The sequence below is a fragment of the Adiantum capillus-veneris genome, chromosome 18 (genome assembly GCF_014529385.1).
Source record: "Adiantum capillus-veneris isolate H3 chromosome 18, ASM1452938v2, whole genome shotgun sequence".
NCBI classification, from domain to species: Eukaryota; Viridiplantae; Streptophyta; class Polypodiopsida; order Polypodiales; family Pteridaceae; genus Adiantum; species Adiantum capillus-veneris.
Genome location: NC_140948.1, coordinates 85634154 through 85659319, shown reverse-complemented (window position 1 = coordinate 85659319; position 25166 = coordinate 85634154). Strand labels below are relative to the sequence as shown.

General features: G+C 38.9%; 1 protein-coding gene across 1 annotated transcript in view; it reads right to left on the bottom strand.

Annotated features, from left to right (window-relative positions):
* Positions 1 to 8453: 8453 nt before the first annotated feature.
* The window catches only part of LOC147435969 (uncharacterized), a 31992-nt gene continuing 15279 nt past the window's right edge, over positions 8454 to 25166 (bottom strand). The window contains exons 3-4 of the mRNA XM_086487813.1: positions 19760 to 19784; positions 8454 to 8701 (exon numbers count right to left, since the gene is read on the bottom strand). Coding sequence (XP_086343939.1) covers positions 8454 to 8701; positions 19760 to 19784 — 273 coding nt within the window. The remainder of the gene's footprint in view (positions 8702 to 19759; positions 19785 to 25166) is intronic.

Below are 25166 nucleotides of genomic sequence, written 5' to 3'. Positions count from 1 at the left end.
TACTTTGGCTTTGGTGCCCATCAATCCCCACTTGTCCACAATGTTAGGGTTTAGGACTACCAAGTACATGGTACCCTCGTCATCTAGATATCTATCTCCGCTATAGCTCACAGGCACTAAGTCCTTGAACTCACTAGGTCTATCTTCTATCTTCAGACAATAGCGGTCCATTCCATCCTTGTAGATCTTGGCACCTTGCTCATTGTCGTACTGATATTTTATGAACAATAGCTTCATTGTGGCGGAAGGGCTTGATGATCCTGCTGCCATATTTTCTCTGTTGTTCAGGTTCAGGTGTTCCAAGTGTTCGGTGAAAATCTCGTAAGATCTCTCCGAAGAAGTATCAGAGACACTTCCTTCAAAGATCGGCTCTAATGGTTGCACCCAACTTTGGTTTACACTTCCCTCGGTTGATATGACACTTGCTGGTTCCCCTTGTTTTGGTTGGTTATTCTGGAGGTTCCTGCCCGATCTCAAATTCATCAATTCCCCTAAAGGACTTTAACTTTTCCGTCTCGGCAATTTGTTTTCCCCAAGTTTTTGTGGTCATAATTGATCCAAACTGATTGATACTTGGTCAATTGTTTAATCTTGTCAGTTGGACAACTTCTGTTTCATCAAGTGAGAATTTTGTTGCAGTTATGCTGAAAAAGACATTATACGCGTATGATGTCTTTTTTCACAGATTTAGACTATTTTGGTTATGCTCACTCTCAGTAGGCCCCTTATGCTCTTTCCACTCACAAAATTCAGTTTGAACTCTGTTTGAGCAAGTTATGGCTAATTTAGGCTTTTCTTGGCAATTTTCCGCTTTTGACTTGTTTTTTGGGTCAATTGTGATCCAAATGGGATGAAACTTGAAATATAACCTCTAGACAGCTATTACAATGGATCTGTGTTAGCAAAGTATCAAAATATGTCCAAAATTAGGTCAAAGACATCATACGCGTATGATGTCTTTTTCATCAATTTGGGTCAAAACTTGATATTTATGCTTTCTACAGTGTTTGTAACAATCTTGTCAGGACAGATATAAAAAATAAGCAGTGGATGTGCTAAAAGACATTATACGCGTATGATGTCTTTCGTCCCAGATTTTGACTATTTTTGGTTTTAAGCCTTCTCCAATGTTTATAATTGAGTTTCAAGTGTTTTTGTCAGGTTTGAATGTTAAAACAAGATCTGAATCCAAAATTTCCTATTCTTTGCGTTTCTTGGACTCCGACTTGTCTTTTCGGGTTTCTTTGAGTGTTAATGCCCTTGTTTTAAGTTGAAATTAGGGTATAACCCCCCTTTTGAACACTCTGGTAAAGTCAAAATTTCTGTTTTGGTCTCTGTTTGGTCATTTAGACATCATACGCATATGATGTCTAAAGTTCTGACACATACCTACAAAAATGGAGAACCAGCAGCCAACATTATTTCCACTAGCTCCAATGCTGGAAATGGAGGCGTACTATAATCTGATGGTAAGCAAATCTTATGTGTAGCCCACCCACTCCAAATGAAGTCATTGGTTTTTTTGGTCACATCTTTAGTTTTGTGAGGGCATTTGTTCATAGTATGCGTGTATTACAACATCAACTGTTGACAGCTATACATTTAAGTGATTTGAAGTAAATAACATATTATGTACATCTACAGTTCTTAGGAAAAAGCAGAAGAGAGACACTACAAGCAATGAATTACAACTCCCAAAATCCAGCTCTTTCTGTAATCAGGGAATATGAGAGAGTAAGAAAGAGGAAACAACGGGAGCAGAAACAAATGAAATTTGAGCGACAACATCATGCCCTCAACGATGAGGAGAAAAAGAAAATCTCCTCGGAGATTGTGAGAGCTTTCAAGAGTAGGACTGAAGGTTTTAGTATAGAAGCAAAGTGGAAAATCGGGAATCTTGTTGCTCAGCATCTGCATGTTCAGGCGATCCATGATGAGTCTTTCCAGGAGGAGGCTGCTGTACAGACCGCAATTGTCTCCAATGTCCGCAGCACACTGGCTACCGTCAAGCAGCCAGGTTCCAATGAGGAGTTGTTTTTGAAGAATTCCTATTGCAAAGGAAAACATGCCAATTGCAAAAATTTCCAGCGTCCTAAATGTCAATCGTCGCACCTTGCAAAAGGCAAAATCACGACAGGCAAAGCCCGATGTTGATGGTCGATTGTTTTGATTGGTTGCATGTCACAAGCAACACCGTCATAGCCCTATCACTGATGAAATTAAGGAATTGGTCTACACATTTTGGAAAGTGGAAACTCGCGTTTCACCGAACAAGAAGGATGTTTGTCGAAAGAGGATGGGGAGGAACAGGTACATAGAACACCCAATGCACCTCCTAGACAAGCCTCAGGTGATCAATCAAATACTTGTACCATAACTTATGCATTGTATGCATTGCATCTCTAGTGCTTGGTAACTTGTATATGCTGATCAATAGCATATTTATCTGTAGACTTTTGCTAGTTAGCATATAGAGTATGATAGTTAGCATGTCTTGGGTTCTAAATAGCATACAGAGCTAGCTGGTTAACACAAAATGTATGCTAATTAACATACCTAGTGTGCTAGTTAACAAACCTAGTATGCTAGTTACATACCTAGTATGCTCAATTGCATGATAAGTACGTTGTGTAATAGAAAGTGATTATGCTAGTTAGCATATGGATTTTGGTAGGTAGTATACAGAGTATGCTAGTTAGCAGGCCTAAATAGCATATAGAGTTAGTTGGTACCACAAAAGGTATGCAAGTTAACACCACTTATGCTAGTTAACACCTAGTATGCTCACTAGCATGATCGGTATGCTATTTAAGAAAAGGGTTATGCTGGTTAGCTATAACTAGCAGTTGGGATGGGTATGCTAGTAAGCATATGGAGTATGGAGTAAGCATACTCCATATGCTAGTAAGCATATGGAGTATGCTGGTTGGCATAAGGGGTATGCTAGTTAGCATGCCTTGTGTTCTACCTAGCATATAAAGTTAGCTATTCAACACAAGATGCATGCTAATTAACATCATTTATGCTAGTTAGCACCTAGTATGCTCGATAGCATGATGGGTGTCCTAATGCGTATACTAGTTAGCATAGTGAGTATGATAGCTAGCATATGGAGTATGCTAGTTAGCAGATACGCTGTGCTAGTTAGCATATGGACTCCTCTAGTTAGCATGCCTTGGGTCCTAAATAGCATACAGAGCTAGTTGTTAACACAATATGTATGCTAATTAACATACCTGGTATGCTAGTTAACATACCTAGTATGCTAGTTAGAATATGGAGTATGCTAGTTAGAACTAGCAGCTGGGCTGGGTATGCTAGTTAGCATATGGAGTATTCTAGATAGCATGCCTTGTGTTCTACCTAGCATACAGAGCTAGCTAGTCAGCACAAGATGTATGCTAATTAACATAATTTCTGCTAGTTAACACCTACTATTCTCAACAGCATGATGGGTGTCGTAATGAGTATGCTAGCTAGCATATGGTCTGTGCTAGTTATCATGCCTTGTGCTCTACCTAACATACAGATGGTCTGTGCTAGTAAGCATGCCTTGTGCTCTACCTAACATACAGATCTACCTGGTAAACACAAGATATATGCTAGCTAACACTCTTTATGCTAGTTAACATACGTTGTTGCATGCACATTAGGATGTTGATTGTCACTATGATTTGTTTTCATGAAATTGTTGGATGTCCTAGTAAGAAATCTGAAGACTGATTATCAATTGGATGTTGCAGGTTGAGTTCTTTTGTAGATTCAAGGAAAAAAATATAGATTGCAAGATTGGCATGAGAATGTTTGAGATGTTGAAGCCATTCTTTTGTAGGCGGCTGAAGGATAGATACACATGCTGTTGTGAATACCATGTGTAGATTTCTTTTTTGAAGGACACACTGAACCACATGTGCTCTCGTGCTTCTGGGCTGCATAGAGCAGGTTGTGACTGTATATGCAGTATTTGTGCCGCAGGTGAGAACATTAGCAAGGGTTGCTTGGCTTCACCCCACACTTTCAAAGGTGTCACACATATGTGGGAGTCTGTTCTCTGTCCAAAGCCCGCAGATGCAGTTTTCCATAGAAGGGAATGCCTGATGGGAGAGTGTTTGACATGTGGAGTGAATACATTGGAATTATGCTACTTGGAGACAGCAAAGCCAGGTAATAGTATTAATGTGAAAGTATTTGCATATGTAGAAGCTCAAGACAAGCATGAAAATAGTAGCAAAAGAAAAGATCTTTTGCACAAAAAAATGCAGTGCTAGGAGTTTCTTCAACTCTTGAAGACCAAGCTAGAGATCTTTATCACGCATAACTATGTGGCTCGATGGCAAGGATAACAATTCAAGGATTGCCTTCTTCGGTTTTCGGACGATGTCGTCGTGTCACTTGTTGATTTTGCAGAGAATTATGCCTTCAAGGAACAAAATGAGATTCAGTCAATGCATTGGCACTCTAGTCAAGTTACCATTTTTGTACACATAACATACTACTGTAGGGCAGGGGAGGTAGTCAAAACCATCCACTTCTTCATATCAGATGACATGGTGCATGACACGTTGTTCGTGCAACACTGCTTCATGCTACACCGTGACTAGTTACAACAAGAGGGTGTCACTCCTAAGCAACATTGGGTGTGGTCTGATGGTGCGGCCTCACGGTTCAAGGGAGCCAGGCCTTTTTACTTTGTTGCAAGATATGGTGGACTCACAGAGTTGGGGATGAGTTGGTTCTTCTTTGGATCAGGGCACGGCAAGGGAGAGCATGATGGTGCAGGAGCAGTTGTGAAAAGAACCTTGACCCATGAACATCTAAAACCTAATGGAGCTATTTTGTGGTGTGCAGTTGATGTGTTTGCTTATTTCCAAGCCAATCTATCGTAGGGAGCACCTTCACACTATCCTTCAAAAGAAAGGGAATGTGCCCGTGTGTTCTGGGAGGTTAAAGAGGGGGAAGTGCACAGGGAGGTGAAGTGGAATTGTGCCACAGTGGAAAAAACTCGCTCTCTAAATGCTTTTCATGGCCACAACCTTGGGGATCCACTACCCTTGCAACAAGAGCCTTGGCATGCTTCTCTGATGCATGCATGCATGGAAGATGGAATCGTTGCGTCAATAAAGCTCACGTGCAGCCTTGGGATTATCATACTCTACTACCATTACCTGATGAGGCTGTGTCAGATTCGGAAGATGAAGCAGCTGCCTATGATGACTTCACATACAAAGGTCATCATGATGTGTTGAGTAGCACTCTATGTGCTGGGGACACATTTGCTATAAATCCAGATGCTTTGACCAACATGGTCAAGTGTGTTGCATCAAAGGAGAAGGTGGAGAAGGGGTACCTCGATGAGTGGGGAAATGCAATTGATAGAGGCTCATATGTTGTGCAAGGTCTATATTATGAGCAATTGGATGCATACACCTTCAAGCTAGACCACAAGTAGTCCATCGTCCACGTACTTTCACATTTGGTACGATGTATCAAAATACCTCGATGAGTGGGGAAATGCAATTGATAGAGGCTCATATGTTGTGCAAGGTCTATATTACGAGCAATTGGATGCATACACCTTCAATCTAGACCACAAGTAGTCCATCGTCCACGTACTTTCACATTTGGTACGATGTATCAATATCCTTCTTGCTCGGATATAATGCAGTTTTATCAAAAACTTGTGTCTCTTGTGTGCTTTGTGTATACATGGCTTTGGTGTCTATCACAGAGGGGTCTCAGTTTAAGAGAGATCATTTGTACAACCTGTCTCATTGTTTTATGTGGGTATTCTAATTAGCATAAATGGTTTTCTAATTAGCATACTATTAATTCTAGTTAGCATATAAACTGTTCTAATTAGCATACCTTTTGCTGGTTTTCAAGGAGAAGAGATGGCAGCTTCCTGTATACTGGGTATGCTAATGCTAATTAGCATACTGTTTATGCTGATTAGCATAAACTTATATGTGCTAGTTAGCATAAACAATATGCTAATTAGCATAACTTTGCTGGTTTTCAAGGAGAAGAGATGGCAGCTTTTTGTATACTGTGTATGCTGATTAGTATACTATGTTGTGAGTGGAATTCGCATTCTGTGGGTATGCAAATTAGCATAGTTTACACCATTAAGAGTATGCTAATTAGCATAGGTTTGCTAGTTTCAAGGAGAAGAGATAACAACTCTCTGTATATTGTGTATGCCAATAAGCATTTCATGTATGCTAATTAGCATATTGTATGCTAGTTTCAAGAAGGGATGGTAGATTTCTATATAGTGTGTATGCTAATTAGCATACTATGCTGTGAGTGGAAGTTAGCAAAAACAAAAATCCACAGTATGCTAATTTGAGGAATGCTAATTAGCATACCAAGCATGCTAATTAGCATATTGTTCATGCCAGTTGGCATAGACAGTATGCTGATTAGCATACCATTGCTGGTTTCAAGGAGAAAACATGGCATACATATATATTGTGTATGCTAATTAGCATACTATGGTATGCTGTGAGTGGAAGTTAGGACAAACAAAAATGCTCAGTATGCTAATTAGAATGTATTCTAACTAATTAGCATACATGGTATGCTAATTAGCATATTGTTTTGGCTATGTTAGCATAAACAGTCTGCTAACTAGCATAAACGTTATGCTAATTAGCATACCTTTGCTGATTTCCGACAAGAATGTATACAAACTCAATGTTTTCAAGATGCCAATAGTAGTATTGTCTTCAAAACAAGAATAGTACAAGATCTGATCATTACTATCTGAAGTGACAGCCGGAATAGTTACAAACATTGGAAAGGCAATTTACAAATTTCCCTCATAATGTTACAAAACTGCACAGAGCCTCCTACTCTGGATAAGATCATGGTTTATCACGCTTATACACTCGCTTTTGCCCAACACCCGTTTGCTTCTTTGTTTGCTGAGCTTTTGGGTCTCGTTGGAATTCTTCTTCTTGCTGAGCTTTTGGTTCTTGCAACTCTCTTTCTTCTTCTTCTTGCTGTTGCTTCTCTAATTTTCCCTCTGTAGCCTCTCTCTCTTATGTCTTCAGCTTCTTCATCAGCCTTCCTTTGTCTCCTACGCATGGCTTCATTACGCTGAGCTACTGTATGCCGGTGCATTTCTGATTCCAGCTTCCTGATCACTTGATGTGAAAAAAAATATGGGGCAGTATCAAATGGATTTTCAGTTGTATACGCTGAACGATGCTCCGATTGCAGCCATAGGAACACCTACTACTCAAAGTATCTATCACGAAGTTTTTTTGCCACTATTCTTTGGTCTGGTCCTCTATCTTAGGAGTAACAAACCAACTTCCTTCAGGGTTCTGGCACACTTTGTACATACTATCGTCAATAATTAGACTGTTTTGTGGGCCAAAGTTGCAGTTCTTCCAAAACAATCTCAAATCCTTCAAGAATACAGGCTTATTATATATCTGCCAAGGCTGGCCAGTACAATGACCCCGTGTAAAAACACCTCTCAGCTTATCCCGCTGCTCTTTGAACATTGTTTCTAATATTGCATTCACTTTAGGTGCCATGCTGGTGCTCCATATATACACATGGTAAAAATGGAGGCACCATTCCAAAATTTTGTGGTTGTCTTTGCGACAAAATACCAACCTCCTATCTTGTACATTGTACTTTATCATTTCCCCTGCATGTTTAGGGGGAATGTCACCATGCATTGGCTCTACAGCTTGAACAAGCAGGCCATTTAAATCAAGAACCAAAGCGTGACCCTCGTCTGGCAATGGCTTTGGCATGCATATTGGGTCTGGCAGTGCATACCACTCAGCATAATTAACTTCCCCCGAGGGATGAACATAGTTGAAGTACTCATTTATTTTTGTTAAGCGTTTAAGATAGCTAGCCAGACGCTTCTCAATCTCGGCTTTTTCTTTTGTAGCTGTCTAGCCTTGGCAATATGTTGCTTTTGTATGGTTTTGCATGCAATGGCATAATTAAAATCATGCAGGGCAACTAACAGCAATTTCTCTTGCCCTGTGACACAAAAATGGTATCGAACAAAGACATCATAAAGGACAAGCAAAAACTACTGAACAATTGCACAGTAAAATAATATTGAAAAGAGTTTTTCCATTACAAATATCTAGAGAGATACATGCCACAGGTTGTGGAGCTTGCTAACACTACATAACTTGGACACAATAGGGAACAGATTCAGCATAATTTCTTGCAAGCACGTGAGCAAATGGCTTTCTTTTCACCTCTGCTATGGTCGTTTATGTCATCCAGGGTGCTCGGAGGGGCAGCACATTTCTTGTCCCCAGGTTCTTCCAGAATCTCTTTAAATTTCACTTTGTTTACAAAACCCTGTAGGGGGATGTCATCACCGGCGTCTTGCACAGTCAGCCCACTGTCAGTACTAAACCTTCCTCTTGAGAACTCCTACCTTCCTCCCGCACACTCCTAACTGTTTCCTCTTAGATGCTTGTTTGATCATTTGTAGGGGGCTTGGGTTTGTGATGATCAATCATAATAAAATATTCATCATCATCATCATCTGTTCCTTTACCATTTGCAGTAGCCTCGTGCGCTTTCGGATTCTGTCGCATTACATCTTCCCTTTCTTGCTGTCTATCCAACTCATCAGATTCATCATTACAGAGCTTCTCTTCTTTCCTTTGATTGACAGGTATCTTGTCAGGTTCATATCCTGCATCATTGATACCTATGTATTCCATTCACCTGTTAATTTTCATCGATACCATTATGATTGCTTGTATGCATAATGTGACAAGTAGCATTCCATGTATGGTAGGCATCTATATCCTGTAGACATTCATATTGTCTATGCTTACTATGCTAACTAGTATACAATATGTGCTAACCACCATGATTAATATGCTAACTAACATACAAAATATTCTAACAAAGAAGTGTGAATATAGTGTGTATGCTAACTAGCAGAGAATGTATGCTAATTAGCATATATAAAATGTTAATAGGAAAAATTGTGTGTATGTTAATGGTATGCTTATGTTTGATAATGTGGCAATTAGCATACATGCTATGTTAATTAGCATAAATGGTATGCTAATTAACATACAATGTATGCTACCATAGATGGTATGCCAACTAGAGGATAAGTCATGCTAGTAAACATAACGTCTCTGCTAATTAGCATACCATTTTTGTTGGTTAGCATATTGTGCATGCTAACTAAAATATACATTACGATAACAAGCAAAGAGGTATGTTAGCTATAATACAAATTATGCTAGCTAGCTCAAAATGTATGCTAACTAGAATAGAGGTATGCTAATAAGCATCCACATTTTGCTAGCTAGCAAAGAAGGTATGCTAACTAAACTTTGAATGCTTGTTAGCATGCACCAAATGCTAGCTAGCATATAGAGTATGCTAATTATCATACCTTTTTTATAGTTATCATACTTGCATGATAGCCATCATACTAAATGTTCTAATTAGCATAAGAGGTATGCTAATTATCATATATAATATGCTAATTAGCATATCTTGCTAGCTAGTTAGCACACATGGCTAACAAGGCATGCTAATTAGCATATATAATGTGCTAATTAGCATACTTTTTATGCTAATTAGAACATTGTGTTTAGCCATGTGTGCTAACTAGCTAACAAGGTATGCTAATTAGCATATAAAATATGATAATTAGCATACTTTTTATGCTAATTAGAACATTGTGTATGATGACTAGGATGCAAGTATGATAAGTATAAGAAAAGGTATGCTTATGCATGCTGATTATCCTACCTTTTTCCTAATTAGAATACTTGCATGCTAGCCATCATACAATATTCTAATTAGCATAAAACGTATGCTAAATAGCATACCCTATATGTTATTCAGCACACTGTGTGTGCTAATTTGCATACCCTGTATGTTAGTTAGTGCATAGGGTATGTTAATTAGCATACTTTGTGTCTAACTGGGAAACTCTCTATGCTAGTTAGCATGCATAGTTTGTTAACTAGCATAGGAGGTATACTTATTAGCATACAAAAATGCCAAGTAGTATTCACAATGCTAACTAGCATACAGGGTATGCTAATTAGCATACTTTGTGTCTAACTGGGAAACTCTCTACGCTAGTTAGCATGTATATTATGTTAAATAGCATAGAAGGTATGCTTATTATCATACAGACTATACTAACTAGCACACAAAAAATGCCAACTAGTATTCACAATATGTTAGCTAGGATAACTATCTGTGCTAACTAGCATACACAGTATGCTTACCACCATGACAATGTATGCTAGCTCTATCTCATAGTATGCTTACTAGCATAACTAGGTTTGAAAACTACCATACACAATATGATAGACACCATACCCACTAAGCTAACCAGCATACCAGTTGTGCTACCTACCATACCTTCTATGCTAACTAGCATAAGTAGGTTTGACAACTACTGATAGCCGTTTTTCGGCTCTCTGTAATTTCCATAGCGAGTTACCTCACCCTATCAAATCACTCAAACACTGTGGTTGCCCTCACCCTTTCACTATATATAGGTGTGTGTGAGTTAGGGGACTTTTCCCATATCTTTTTAAAAACCCTCAATTAGCTAGTCACTGGGCTAGTTGAGCCAAATATATATATATATATATATAAGTATATTATGGCTCATTTGTGTGTAAATATTTCATTGTATATAGGGCTTAAATAAAAGGAATTTTCATAATTATTTTGGTATTTATTTAAATATTTCTACCTATGGTGTATTATTTATGCTATGTACATTGACTCACCATTACCATATTTTTTCTTACCATTTTGCATACTCTTTATTCCATATAAAAAGAATTTCATGCAAGCTTCTCTTATTTTTGGTGTAACTCCATCCCAACAAAAATCCAAAAAAACTAGTTCTATTTATGTGTATATTTTTTCACTATTGTGATTTTTTCCTTCCTACATCTATTCTCTATTACTCCAATAAATTAGACCACCAAAAATATTCATCTTTTTATGGTAGACTTATAATGAGAGAGATTTATTTTGACCCCTTTATATTTTTTCCACCTATATTATTTATGTTTGACATGTATTTTTTTAGACCCCTCAATATTTGATTTTCTTAGTTGTACGATTCACTTATATCATGATCTCAACAATATCTTCAATTATAGACCTACCAAATAAGGTCAAGGGTATGTGGCATGCATGCATGCACTATGGGGGGCTCACTCTTGGAGATATTCAAAAGAATCATCCAAAGAAGGACCTCACAAGGACTTTGTGCAGTGGAAAAAAACAGTTGGTTTTGCTGAATTTTTAAAGATCACATGCTCTCCGAATTTGAAAAGGTGATACAAAAAGTTGTATCTCGTAGGCTGAACTTTTACCTCCAAATTTTTCATATTTTTTTGAGCTACGAGCTGTGAGCTATGATTTTATTGGTGGACTCCAGTTTGCCCATGCTATGCAGCCACACTCCCTTTTCCACTTTATCATTTTCCTCTTTCACACACACTTCTCCACTCATCATCCCCACCTCTCTCACCACTCCTCTCTGCACCCTACTCACCTTCTTCTCAACCTTGAAGAATAAGAGAAACCATGGTGAACTAGTGTCTCCTACACACACTTCCATTCCAAAATTGACCACCTAGTCTCATTTTTCCTCATCCATATTACCTATATCTATAAAAAAAACCACAAAATTCAGCCTCTTCTCTTGAAAGACAGCACCATGATTAATCATATTCAATCACCTTGGCTCTCAAGGAAGGTCAAGAGTGGAGAAAAAACGTACCGTCAAAGCTAGTGGACCGTCAACAAGCGTCAAAATTGACCCTACTCAAGACACTTGGAGCATCAACATTGTAAGAAATCCATGTTTTCTTACCTATTAAGAGTTTTTCTTTCTCCAAGATTTGATCTATGAATGGAAGAGGATATGGGTTCTTCTTAGTGGCTACGTTTAAGAATTTAAAATCTACACAAATCCTCCATTTTCCATCCTTCTTTGGACTGACTACTATTGGACTCACCCATTCAGTGGTCTCCACAAGGACTATGAACCTTGCCTTCAATAACTTGTCCACCTCTTCCCGCAAGGCTTCCATTTGCTCTTGACCCATCCTTCTTAGCCTTTGCTGCACAGGCTTAGCACCTTCTTTCAGCTCTATATGCATCTCTTCTCCCTTGAACCCTCTGATCTCTTCATATGAAGTAATGAACAAATCAGGAAAACTAGCCAGCATGTGCAAATATATCTCCTTCTCCATAGCTGAGAGGTCTCCACTAATCATTTGTGTCATCAATTCCTGCTTCTTTGACAATTCAACCTTGGTTTCCATCAACTCTTCAATCACTTCATAAGGCCCTTCACTTTCATCTTCAACCTCATTCGCAAATGCAACTAAACCAGACTCCTGGATCCCTTTGTCCATTAAAAGCAATGCAACATCAGCATCCTCATCATTGCTGGTAGTACTATCACTGTCCTCATCACTCACTGTGGAATAGTCTTCATCACTAGACTCATCCTCATCTTCAAAAATCTCTTCCAATCATTTCCTTGTGTCCATATTATATAGCTTCTTGGTACCTATCTTCCCATAGAGGCTAATCGTACCACGTCTCCAATCTTGAACAGCTCCCACTGCATGTAACCATGGTCTACCCAATATAATAGGATATGCTCCAAATCGTGCTGTCATCACACAAAAATCGACCACCGCCTTTGCATCATATGCCTCCACTTCTAAGCTCTTTACAACACCCAAACATTTTACTTTTTGATGGTTTGCCAATTTGATTCGGAAGCCTGACACCCCAGTCACTGTAAGACCCATCTTCTCAACACATGAGTGTGTTATGACACATATTTGGGCTCCGCCATCAACATAACCTTGTCCTAGAATTTTCTTTTTGTGCCACACATCTACTATTGGAGAAATGACTGATATCTCATCCATCGCCAACACCTTCATTGAACCTCTCTCTGGCTCTTTCGCCATTGGGTTAACCATCCTCTTCCATTGTCTCTTTAACTTAGGCACCATCTCTATTAGCTGCCCAAAAGTAACATCTGCTTTCCTGCTCGTCAGATCCTCCTTCAAGTCATAGCTTAATTGCCCATCCCCTAGTGGAAAATCTGAAACATGAAACTTGCGACGAGCTCTCTTTTACTCTTGGCCTTGACATCCTTGCCTTCATGGCTGTTTCCCTTCTTCTTACTAGGACCTGGGGCACTTCTTCCTTCCTTGTCCTTTGTGGTCCTCTTCCCAATAGGCATAACTAATGTATCCTCTAGCTTTGATGCCTTCTCCAACGTGACTACACTTATCACTTTTTTCTTTCCCTTTTCCTCCTAGGTTAATCCACTCGTTCCTTCTTCTCCCTTAATTTCAATGCCATAACCATTTGACCTAGTTAGCACCTGTCTTGGCAATGGATACATGTCTCCCCCCATCCTTGGTGGCTTATCACATTGTGGGGGCTGATGTGGTCGAACTCTCCACAATTATAACATGTGGACGTCTGCCTCCAAAACCTACCATTGCTTTGTCCAACACCATTCTTGGGTCTTTCTTCACCTCCTGGGATGATTTGCAACTCTCCCTCGACCTCGATTATTTCCCACTTGACCTAGCAAGTTTAGGCTGAGATTCTTCATTAAATCTACCACTTGCCTCATGTCTTGCCTTAGCCCATCATCTTGCACTGTTGTAGTGACAACTGTTGGCATAACCTGAGGAGTAGCAGAAACCACTGGTTCATGATGAACCCCTGGCATGCGACCTTGCAAAGAATCCATAGGCTGAAATTTAGACCTCATGGGCAAAGACTCCACCCCTAGCTGGCTCATTTTTCTCAGCTTCCACTCTTTGTTCCTTGCTACCTCTAGTGCATCTTCATATATCATAGGCTTCTTTAGCTCCACTCTCCAACGTATATTCAGCTTCCACTCTTTGTTCCTTGCTACCTCTAGTGCATCTTCATATATCATAGGCTTCTTTAGCTCCACTCTCCAACGTATATTCTCCCAAAGACCAGACAAGAACCTGTCCTTCTTCATCATGTCAGGTGGGGGTACATGTGGTGCTAAGGACTTGCACATCCTCTCCCATGCCAATGAGAACTTACGTATGTACGTATCTGCTGGCTCACCTTCCTTCTGCACCAAACCTTGTACTTCTTGCCACACTTTGTCAGGATCTTCTATCTTCACAAACTCCACTTCCAACCCATGTCGTAGATTGTCCCAGCTCAAACTTACGGGTGGATCAGCCCCACGCAACTCCTCTTCAAATGCTTTGGACCAAACTCGTGCATCACTCTTCAAAAAAATTTGGAGAAGACGTAACATCTGCGCTGGGTCATGGATCTAGTTGCTAATGCAGGCAACCTCCATCTTTTCCAAAAATTCTTCCACATCTTCAGCACTTCTTCCATGAAACTCCAGATAAGAGAAAGCCATGGCTACCCAAGTTACGATGCTTTGAGAACCCCTTCAAACACAGTGCAATAACCAAAAACTTTTGACTGACTCAATTCCCAGAAACTTCAATGGAGCTCAACTTTAGATAAGGCCAAACACATGCACATCAAATGAGTTTTCATAGTTGATCATCGGAATCACAACAGGCAAAGGACATTCCAGTATCTCTCTGAATCTTCTTGGCCCGAACATAAAGACTATATGTTGCTGGAAAAAATCTGCCTGGACACATGAACATTTATCTGGATTCTCTGAGTTAAATGAAAAGGAGTAAATTGAGGGCCATTTTGATCATCCATTAAAGTCAACCATGCAGCTCCCAAGAAAGCACATTTGACTTATCCTCTCATTTTGCCAGAATTTCAGCAGCATAACAACATAAATGGCTCAAAAGACCAAAAAACCAGCCATCATAACTTGGAAAAATTTTGACAGAGTTTCCCCAGAAGTAGAGCAGTAGGAACCCAAAATATAGACTGTATATGTATGCATCAATTGCCAACAATAGAACCCGAGCATCAATTAGGAATCACTAGTACATAGCCTATGGTGAGGTCACGAAAAGGGTGCTCCAGCTACCTGTATCACCGAAAGGATCTCCACATTTGAGAATACCCCAGCTCAATAAAACCTCACGCTATCGATCCTCTCACGAAGGCTAATGTAAATTAGGTATAGTCAAGTATCAGAAATGACTATCTTCTAGACCAAGTCTCAGAAATGGCTGGGACTGCCAAATAAAACCAAATATGGCTCCACAAAGGCATACAATGGCAGTTTCCACAAGTAACTTAATATCCAGCAGACAATGCGCTCAAACAGGCGCCAAATGATGCATACCCACGGTAACTGCAAGTGACTCCACTGTCAGTGTATCACTCTACTCCAGATACCTATACCTGTGTGAATCATGTGTACTTGTACCTGTCTCTGTAACCTATAGTCTGGAACCTGTAATCCCGAATCTCGAAGCTTGAAGCTCGAAGCCGAAGGTACTCGAAGAAGATCCTCAGTTGGGGCACCAAAAGAATGTGAGCGGGATGAAAACACACACAACGCCTCTATAATGACCCGAAACACACTCTTGGGATAATACACACACACTATGGAGCACCACTTGGCTTACACAACCCACCTGACCGAGACAGGGAACACACTGATGGAGTGAGAGGAGAGAGACTACTATCCACTTGCCGACTCCACACAGAGAGAGAGAGAGAGACACACACACACACCCAAAAAACTCAGCTCAAAAGAGGAGAATTTCTGATGTTTAGATACAATTGAGCTTGGGCCAACACCAATGGGGCAAACAACTCACACAATATGGTTCAATTATACCAGATACAATCACAAACTGGAGCAGAAGCTTCGCTCATAGGAGAAACTTACACAAAAAAAACAACAGAAAAATAGTGAGGAATTTTGCAAAATGCACAGAACCATTGCGTTCGAAACGGCCCAAAACCCTAGTCTACAATGTCAAAGTGCTCAAATCCGACCTCGGATGAGCAGTTTACGGCCAAAACAAGCTCCAAAATGAGCAAAAACACAGTTGTGGATGTTCCTCCTCTTCTCTCCACTGTTTCCTTGGTTTTCTCCCTATTTTTTCAGTTCCCACGCTTAGCTTTATTAGTTGTGCACCCTTGGCCTTTTAGATGACCTCAAACGGACCTCGAACAAGCCAAAAACTGACCTCGCAATGCATAGTTGTCACCCTTTTGCGTCCTCCACACACCTGGCACTCAGATTTTTCCAATAATGCATTCCACCACCACGTGGAGTGGCTTCAAAAAATGGTCCTCATGATGAACTTTCTGCATAATTATCACAAGAAAACATCCACGTTGTGTGCGTACTCATCCACGTGCAAATATTGACCCCATTCCACCTCCTGACGCCACTAGATGCCATCTGACGCACTTGCTTACCTCATGTTGTCGACGTGCGGATAGCTTCCTCAAGAAGTTTTATGCTCTACCAACTCCTCCTTATTATAGAAAAAAGCACGCTGGTACTGGTGATAGTGAAAATCGATACACTATGTACATGATGTCCTACCTGTACACATGTGGGCCCCACGTAACCACGCAATCCTTTATTCGATGCACCATGCATTTGTATGTACATGCGCAATCCCTTTCTCCAAAAAAACTCTTGACAACGGGTGACCAAAATACTCTCTCACCATGCCCATGTGAGGTTCTTGTGAATAGTAGTCCATGCGGGATTGCAGACACCCTCCCTAAATTTTGCAGCAATGGAAATATAGTCCTTGACTATGGCCATGCATCATGAGCCAACAGAAGTAGATAAGGAATGTAGAGGAGATTCCATAACATAGATGAAAGAGATACTCTTTCTTGCCACAGTCGTGCCAAGGGAAAATAAAGCATTAAGACGAAGTATAATGAGCCATGTACGGAGCATTTAGAAGGAAAACAGTAACAAAAATCTTAATCGTTTGCCTAGCTCTAGCTCTGCATCCTCCTCTATGATCATATCAATAAGTGCCTCCTTTACTTTGCAAGAAGTGCATGTCGCTTAATCAAAACATTTCATGTTAAAATATTATGCAATATAACATATAGTAATATGTGAAAGAGTTAACTATAACTACATGAATCTCTTCTTCTCTTCTTGGACGAGAATTGTGCATCACATCATGGTTTGATATCACCTCTTGTAGCTCTATCTCGTGGCCAAGAACATGGCCCTTCTCCATATCTATCCACCATGGGAAATTTTCTACCTCCAATTGAGTCAATGTGTGCATAGAAAGGGGGTACATGAAACCATCCTGAGTCGCCACCTAATTCCACTCTCTTGCCATAAATGGAATGGCTAGCAAGATACCCTTGGATACCAAGAATGCCAAGAATCTACAATAATTGATAACAAATCACACAAAGGTATCACCACAAAAAAACCATAATAAATTTATAGAAATTGATCAGTGGCTCACCTTAAAGTCAATCGTTGTGTTGCCATCCATGATGTGTCTACCTTCTTCAATGTCTGCTTCTCCACATCCTTTGTCTTTGCTTCAAGAGACACCTCAATTTGAAATAGGTATGGACTTGCTTCAAAACTGATCTCATCAAAATAAAATCCCATGGTGAAATCATGTGTCAGAGGTATCCCTCTTGGCATATCCAAAAAGTCTCATACTAGTTGCAATACCCTATCAAAAACCCAAGCCAATAAACACTCCCTGTGAAGCCAATTATAGCCCAACTATAATGTGAGGTTACATTAGACAACAACGTATATACATCACTTATTATATAAGTGTTACTTACATTCGAAAGATGTGGTCTCTCTTATTAAGACTGTATGCACCCCTTGTAATCTTTTTCGCTTCCCTTAATGAGACCCAATGAATCTTGATTTTCCAAGGGGCATCTTGAACTGCTATCAAATTGAGATTCTCTAATGCAGCCCAAGTATCAATTCCCCATTTTAGGGACATAGTTCTTGCTAGCCAATCAGGTCAATGGTTGGGATCCACAATGTTCAATAGTAGCTAAAAAATAAAAAAGCAAACAGTAAGAAAATAAATCAATCAATCTCATAAACTTCTATTGAATGCAAATACATTAAACACCTTTCCTATTTGTTCTTGATATTTTTGTATAGTATCCTATTGGATTATCCCATGTCTTTCTTAAAGTTTTTGTCGAACAAGCCGTGCTTCACATACGCTAATCACCTTTCCTTATCTTTTTTCATTTGAACCTAAAGTCAAAATCAAGTTTACTCAAATGGTCTTCATTACAATGACATGAAAAATTCAAACAAAAACATTTGAATCATAACTTACATCATAAACCAATCTACCAAAGTAACTTCATGTAAGTGGGTATGAAGGCTCTGTACCCTTTGCATATTATCTACATACAATAGCAACAATAAGATTTTGATCTTCACCAAGCAAACCCTTTAAGTATATTTCTCATTCAGCAACACACAAGTTTGCGGTATTCACAATCTCATCACGAAGATGAGGGCTACTAAGGCATGAGTATTCATGCTACATTGAAAGACAAGGAAATCATTTTATTTAGACAAGGAATTTTTTTGTGTATTTACTATAATGTATATAAATAAAAATAAAACAACTTACTCCTTCATTCTTTGCAAGCTGCTAAGCAAAGCTATCTTAAGAACCTTGGTGGGATCAATGACTGTGCATAAAACTTGACAATGCTTCTCCTTTGAGGTTGAAAACCGTTGCTTTATTGCGTCTATCCATGCAACAGTCCGCTGATGAAGAGACTTGATCAATACTATCTACCTCATGATATGGGAGAACATCAAAGCTCCTCCCACTTTGAGATTAGCCAGGGGAGAGTGGATTGCTCAAGGAAAAATAAAATTATATCTGTCATGGATCAAACTTAAATGTTTTCCTAAACGTTTTTCAAATAATACCAACAGAAGTTTTTGAAATAAATTGGACATATTTTCCTTTGTACATATAGCATAATTTCAAAATATATCATAACCCTTTAGTGCACATCATATGAGGTTTGTCTTGAAAATAATATCAAAATCTCCTATCTTTTTTTAAAATATTGCATTAATATGAAGCTTACTCCAAAATAAGATAGATACAAGTTTTCTAAAATAAAATTGATAGAGTTCCCTTGGCATGATTTCACAATATAATAGAACACGCTAGATCTCCTCACATGATGGAAATAGATTCTTAAGCAAAACCATTTATACAATATACCTTGTTGGAGGGCGCCTTCCCCATCTTGGTGCTAACTTTTGACCTGCCATTGCTCACCAATTTGTGCTTTCTTTTATCTCTCTACCTATGTCCACCAGAGTGAGCTTATTATTTAAGCATTTCTTAAAGAAATTGATATACTCTTGAGAAGCGATTGAGAAAAGCATCTTCCATGGAGCTACAAATCTAAATCACTACATTTCGGCATGTTCTTATTCAGGAAGCATGAGGATGGCTATGTTAAAAACAGAAAATTTCTAAGTTTTTGATCAAATATTGAACGTCCTATTTGATCTTCACTATTGTGGCAAGAAATGTATTATTACCAGCCACTAGCAGTCTTGAGAAATTATCGCATGCCGGTGTGCAAGGAGACTGGGGTGGAGAGTTCTTTTACTACAAACCTAAACCAAAGAGAAATATTTACTAATTCAGTCAACCTAAACATGTAGAACAAGATTTAGTATTGATTTTAAGTTAAGAAATGCATTATTGTGATCTTTGCAATGATAGCACGTTGACATGCAAGGAGACAAAGGTAAACTACAAACCTGAGCAAAGCAACGAATCAAAAACCTGCATAAAAATTTGAAACAAAGAACCTAAATAGGGAGTTTAAGTTGCTAAGGGTCGCTAGTGAATCAAAAACTTGCATAAAGTTTGGTAAAGCCATTTTGTTGGTATTTGAAACACACATGTGAACCCTATTGTAATAGTACCCAACCAAAGGTTTCTTGATTAGCAGTGTACATAGGCTTAAGTGGTACATATATTTTTTGTAACAATGCATGCATCTATAATTTATGTTTGCACTTTCTTTGTCAAAATGAGCTACATAGTAGAAGTCAAGTCCACGATTTAACAATAAGTTCACAAGGTGATAGCTACTGGTATCATCTTTAGCAATACCAAAGAAATAGCTACCAATAGCCAATGAATATGGATATTTAAGAATATTTGAAACCAAAAACTTGTCAACACTACTCAAAAAAGGTGGAAACTCAAAGGCTTTACAATATATGTATGTTAAAACATGAATCAATAATAGTTCAATTACTCACTTATCAATCACCACTATTCATCGACACCTCCATCTCAAAGTCAAGCTTGGCATATACATACTAGTATGGAAACAATAACCTGTTGGAAAGCAAGAATTTAGATTTCTCAACTTGTGAAGTGTTTCTAATGAGGCAGGATATATTAAACATCCCCAAATGAGTACATATTAACAAAAGTTATGATCCACTTCAATAAGAATAACCATTAATGATTAAATTGAACTCAAAATATTCCTTGAATTTCTTAATGGTGTAGTGATTAAGACTTGAGACTTGAAACATCTTACATGCAAATCAAAATATCCATAAAGGTCAGCACTGTTTCTCAAATCTGAACGAAACTCCAGTAATCTAAATTAAATAATCTCACTCAATACATAAACATTTAGCAAAAAAAATAAATTATATCATACTAAAAGGATTATAAATACAAAACCATTTATAAAGGAATCCAACCTCATGAAAATAATCACAAAGGGAGACAATGTTGTTCTTGTTAGGCTTCTCTTACAAGTATTTTTCTTCCTCGTCTAGAGATGCATATACACTCAAATATTTGTGTTTCTATGACACTAGCAAAGATGGTAGTACTTTATGGAGGACTTTTCTTAGAGCTCCTAGAGAGTACCTATTGGTTCAAGATTCTACACAAATCCTAGTATTCTTATCAAAATCTTCTAAAATGGTAGTGAAAGGTTCCTTGCAGACCAAGAATACAGTGATTTCCATCTCTGCACGTGGTTTCTTGCTCATGTCCTCTCAAAACAAGTTGACTCCATAAGTAAACACCAGATTTTGTGAGCACAAAGTTATAAAGCACAAAATGATATCATTTGAAAAATCTAGTTTCTACATACAAAGGCGCGAAAGGCCTTGAGAAATACAAAAAATTGCACACAGCAAACCATGAACAAACAAATCTTCATACTTGACAAAACTGCACAATGTATAATCCATACTATATGTGAACAAAGAGAGATATGGAGCGAGGGAGAGTAAAAGAGCATGTGCACATGCACCTTCTAGAACAGAGTTATACACCGGCATGACGAGAGAGGAGAGGGAGGAGGAGAGAAGAGTAACGCATACACTAGGTGCAATCTCCCCCCATGCAACAGTGAGCAATTTCCTCTTGCACGTATTTATTCATAGATTCTTCAATGCTAAAAAATGAAGACACATTGGCTAGCTGGGCATAAATGGCCATAGCTCGTAACGAGCACTTGAGTAATAAATGTACATTTTCCTTATCCATAACATACTCTGGGGTTGGGAAAGGAAATACCCTCAGTTGCAAGGTACAGAATTGGTGGAGTTGAGTGCAAGCTACAAGATGTTGGGTACATGCCTGCATAGCACAATGAATAACTAAAAACCAAAAGAGTAGCAATGATTAGTAGGAAGCAATTTAAAGGTGCAAAAATGTGTAACATGTGAATGGTGTGATGGGAGTGCATAAAACGAAGCAAATGTACATAAGTGAGGAGTACACCATTGGTCAGAAATGTTGTTTCAAATAGAACACCATATATCACCATTCTAGCTTGCCATACCAATTCATCATATCCTTTGATATCAATCCATACCAAATGTGGTGGGCCAGTTCCACATATAATGTAACCATGGACAGTCGTGCCTTACGAGGCATAGGCATTGTAGTACACATGTATCACCATCCATAAATTTTTGTAACAATATTGCAAAGTAGACAGTCATGTCTCAAGAGGCGTAGGAACTCTCATACACATGTAAATAACCATAAGTTTCCATAACAAGGTGTGGAGCGGAGATTCCTACCCTCTTCAGGTGTAGGAGCTCTAGCATGTGTAGAAATTTTTCCATTTTAATTTAGTTCAACCCAATAGATCCTTGCCATAACAATGCACAATGTCTAAACTAGTGTGTTGGGTAATGTGACCAAGGGTTTGTGTAAGATGAAGGCCTACGTGGTTAAGTGTATTGTATACATGAGAGTAAGTTCAAAAACACTGATGTTTAGAATGTGCAGTCTTGGCACCTTGACCCCACAATCGCAAAGGTAAAAATAAATTAAGGTGGAACACAAACAAAAAGTGGCCATAACCTTGTTGAAACTAAAATGTGTGACAACTTAGCGGGAAGAAAAACTCTGCAGTTCAACTCAATAGCATAGATCAACTTGAGTCACAAATAAAGAGAGCAAGTCATAAGAAAGAAAAACTAGTTGAGCATTTATCAAATGAGAATATTAGAATGGGAGATTGTGTTATAGAAATTGGAAATACTCTCGTTAGATAGATGTACTCAAATACTAAGGCATGATAAAAATACACCTGGAAATTAAACTGATAAGAAATCTATGTAAGGAAAGTTTGTGTACGAATGTATTACGATGAGGGGGAATAAACACTTGTACAAAAGGTAAGTAACCAAAAATCACATCCGCAACAAGGTCTAAAATGCTATCTTAATGTCAAGTCCCTAGATTAATGGAGGCCTTTGATCCCATCTCCCATGCCCGTATGTGATATCACCCACTACTACATGAGTGCTACAGTAGCTTTGGTGATAGCATTTAATACATCTATCATAGATACTAAGAAGCCTTTATAAAGTAACAAAAGTAACAATACAATGCTACTTTCTTGTAGATATCCTCCTATAGAAAATAATCTTAATTCAACATAACCAGACTAGTTCACCATTCTTATGACAAGCGTAGCAAATTCAAAAAGAAAAGATTTACTCTAGACGTACACATTCCATAAAAAATTTGTTGCAACACTCTCATAATGTCCTATACATTTGGTCTTACAATGTACTCTTGTGGTGAGATCATGCTAGAGAGGTGTTTGTCATTGCAGGAATAAGTCTCTAGTGAAATGTTTGATTGAATATTAGTGAATATGCTACTAACAGAAATTCATCACCTGCTTGCATAAATTAATGGTTTTCGATCCACCCATTTTGGTAAAACCTATCAATGAATTATGTTGACAAAACTTCATTGTGCCACTTCTACACTGATATGGGCCATATTGTAAACAATCTTTTAAGGTTGTCTTCTATCAGTACACAAGTTTGAGAGAGAGAGAGAGAGAGAGAGGGAGAGAGAGAGAGAGAGAGAGAGAGAGAAAGAGAGAAGACTTGACACCGGATGTGGTCCTAAATCTAAATACCATAGTAAGTGAGAACCTCACACTTGACACATCAACCATAAAAGAATTTTAAGTATCCACCCCTAGCTTAGGTCTTGGTAACATAGTCTCTACATCATCGTTTTACAAAAAATTTAAACATGAAGAAAATAATTGTGACTCTCCTCTAATAGAGCTTAATAACTTAAGCCTTAGAAAAAAAATTCTAATGTTGTTGCACTATTTTTTCAATGATTTGAACATCAAATCCAAGCTATGAAATACCATATAGAACACTCATAGTGTGTGTGTGTGTGTGTGTGTATCATCCGAATTGACAAGTGAGTGTGTGGGTGGCACGAGGTCATCGACATGTGAGATTGTGGACAATCGAATACAAGGTAGGGTTCGCAGCTTGGTTTTAGCATTGATATCAATCGTGGTCCAAAATGGAAGGGGGAGAGGGAGGGAATAGAGAGAAAAAGGAAATGAAATCTTATATTAAATGTCCTCAAAAAGCCAAAATTACCTTTGAGACTAAACAATCCTTGTGGATATAATCCAATGCATGAAGGCTATTGATTAGGCTCTTGTGGGCACTGATGACTTCCTTGTGGCTGGTAAGTTCAATGTTGTGAAGCCTTTGTCATTGTAAAAGAGCACAAAAGCCTTGAGGATTGAGGATCAAGACCACTAGTTTCTCTCCTGCCAACCGTCTGCCACATCTTTCCTGCGTAGGTGTTGGGAAGAAAAATGAATGTATTGACATAAGATCACTTGCAAATTTTGTCCTCTGTACATGGTAGTTCCATTTGGAGATTACTTCAATAGCTGTTGACGAGTGTAAAGTGCGACACGAACCCCAACGGCCTTGAAAACGCCGGGAGCCGATGCACGCCACAATCCGGTCACACTGAAGTGAACAGGGGGCACCACCTAGCTTTGAGCGGCTAGGACGTAGACAACAGTGATTTGAAATATCAGGGACTCTCCACACACACACAGAGGGAAAATGAGAGGTGATGAAAACCCTCGGGGGTGTGAGGGAGAATTATTTTCTTGCGATATTTATAGCAACTTTATTTCCAACGAGGTGGCAATTCATGGTGATAGAGAGATAGAGGGAGAGATAGGGAGCCTACTTGGTGCATTCTCTAGAGATGACTCACCGACACGAGAACCTTGCTAACATGAGTGTGTGTGCATCGACCATTGGAGTCGAGATGTAGACATAGATTCTTTGCATAGTACAAATTCCCAAAGAAAATCGCTACACTAAGTCCCCTCTCTTGTGATGCAAATGTTGCCAATTCCTCCCACCCAAAATACTACCAAGTGCTGACCTCTGATCAACTTGCCCCCCCCGATAGTGACCTTTCAGTGCCTTTTTATAGGTGCTGGCTACTTTAGATTAGGGTAATATGATTGGATTAGGGTAATCTAATAAAGGGAGACAAAGAAAGGCTGTGGGTCCAGGGTGGTTGACCCTTGCTTTGTCTTGGAAAATATTATAAGGAAAACCCCTAGGTGGGCCTTTGTGACCATCACCTAGAGAGATGAGAATTTACAAAATTGGAATTTTTTTACAAGATTTGGTTTTGCAACTAGAAAAATGAGAAAAACCTACGGATCTTTACTAAAGAGGGAATCGTGGATGCAATGCCGGTGAACGGTGGCCTAGCTGGTGCATCGGTGTAGCGCATTCGTCACTTTCGGGGTCGGCGGGGGCATGCCTTCGACATTTTTGCTTATTTTAATGTCGGTGACACACGATTTGGTCG